General features: G+C 55.2%; 1 gene segment (V, D, J or C); it reads right to left on the bottom strand.

Moving 5' to 3' along the window:
* Positions 1 to 143: 143 nt before the first annotated feature.
* Positions 144 to 652, bottom strand: LOC102769943 (the record flags this gene model as incomplete). The annotated part of the segment is given in 2 exon segments: positions 144 to 461; positions 545 to 652. Coding segments are annotated over 2 exon segments (364 nt in total), but the record flags the coding sequence as incomplete, so codon positions are not given.
* Between the last annotated feature and the right edge of the window lie 598 nt (positions 653 to 1,250).

The following is a 1,250-nucleotide window of genomic DNA, read 5'->3' as shown; positions in this document are numbered from 1 at the left end:
CTCCCTCCCCCCCGCCCTCTGCCCCTGCTCCTGGGGCTGCTCTCTGTGCTGTGGGTCCTGAGCATCCCCTGGTGTACAGAGCGCTCCCTGCAGCCCAGCCCTGCTGTCTCCTCAGGGAGGTTTGTGTCTGGGCTCACACTGACTTCCCCTCATTTTGTGTCGTGCACAGTAATACACGGCCGTGTCCTCGGCTCTCAGGCTGTTCAGTGTTAAGCAAACTTGGCTCTTGGACGTGTCCCTGGTGATGCTGAGGCGGGATTTCAGTGTTGGGTTGTAGGCTGTACTTCCATCATACCACACAACCCCGACCCATTCCAGCCCCTTTCCTGGAGCCTGGCGGGTCCAGTGTACACCATAGCTCGTCAGAGAGAATCCAGAGACAGTGCAGGTGAGGGAGAGGGTCTGTGAGGGCTTCACCACTCCTGGGCCGGACTCCTGCAGCTGCACCTGGGACAGGACACCTGGGGACAAGGAGCATCAGTCCTGTCAGTCACCTGCAGTCACAGTCATCCCATGACCCCTGTCTGACCCCTGATACCCTCACCTCGGGAGGCTGTCAGCAGGCACAGGAGAAGACTCAGCAGCCTCATCTTCTTCTAGACCACAGCTCTGCCTTCCCAGAGACCTCAGCCCTGTGTGAGGAGAGAGCTGTGAGCCTGCACAGCCCAGGAGAGGATGTACCCTGGAGCTTGAACAGAAATTTGCATGTGGGTCAGCCTTTTCCTTATAAGTAGAGGGCCTGACGTCGGTATTCACTTTGATTTGAGTAACTACCACCATAGCACCAGAAAAAGGGAGACCCTTGATTCTTGATGTTGGAAACTTTTTATTGTGTTACTAGAGGCCCAGTGCACTAATTCGTGCACCAGTGGGGTCCTTGGTCCTGGCTCCCGGGATTGGGCGGAAACCAGCAATCCGGCATCCCCTGAGGGGTCCCTGATGGTGAGAAGATGCAGGCCAGGCCGAGAAACCCCACCAGTGCACTATCGGGGCTGGGGAGAGACATGGGAGGTTGGCCGGCCAGGGAGGGACTGTGGGAGGGCTCCAAGGCATGTAGGGAACATCTCTCTCATTTCCTATCCGCTGGACCCCAGCAGCAAGCTAATATTCTGGTTAGAGCATCTGCCCGCTGGTGGTCATTGCACTTCATAGTTAGTGGTTGATCATTAGCATATTACACTTTGATTGCTTGATTGAACAACAGACAGGTCCACTTAACACTTAGCATATTAAGCTTTTATTATATATGA

Source organism: Myotis davidii, unplaced genomic scaffold (genome assembly GCF_000327345.1).
Source record: "Myotis davidii unplaced genomic scaffold, ASM32734v1 scaffold14313, whole genome shotgun sequence".
Classification (NCBI taxonomy): domain Eukaryota; kingdom Metazoa; phylum Chordata; class Mammalia; order Chiroptera; family Vespertilionidae; genus Myotis; species Myotis davidii.
This window is presented reverse-complemented; position numbering and strand designations above follow the sequence as displayed.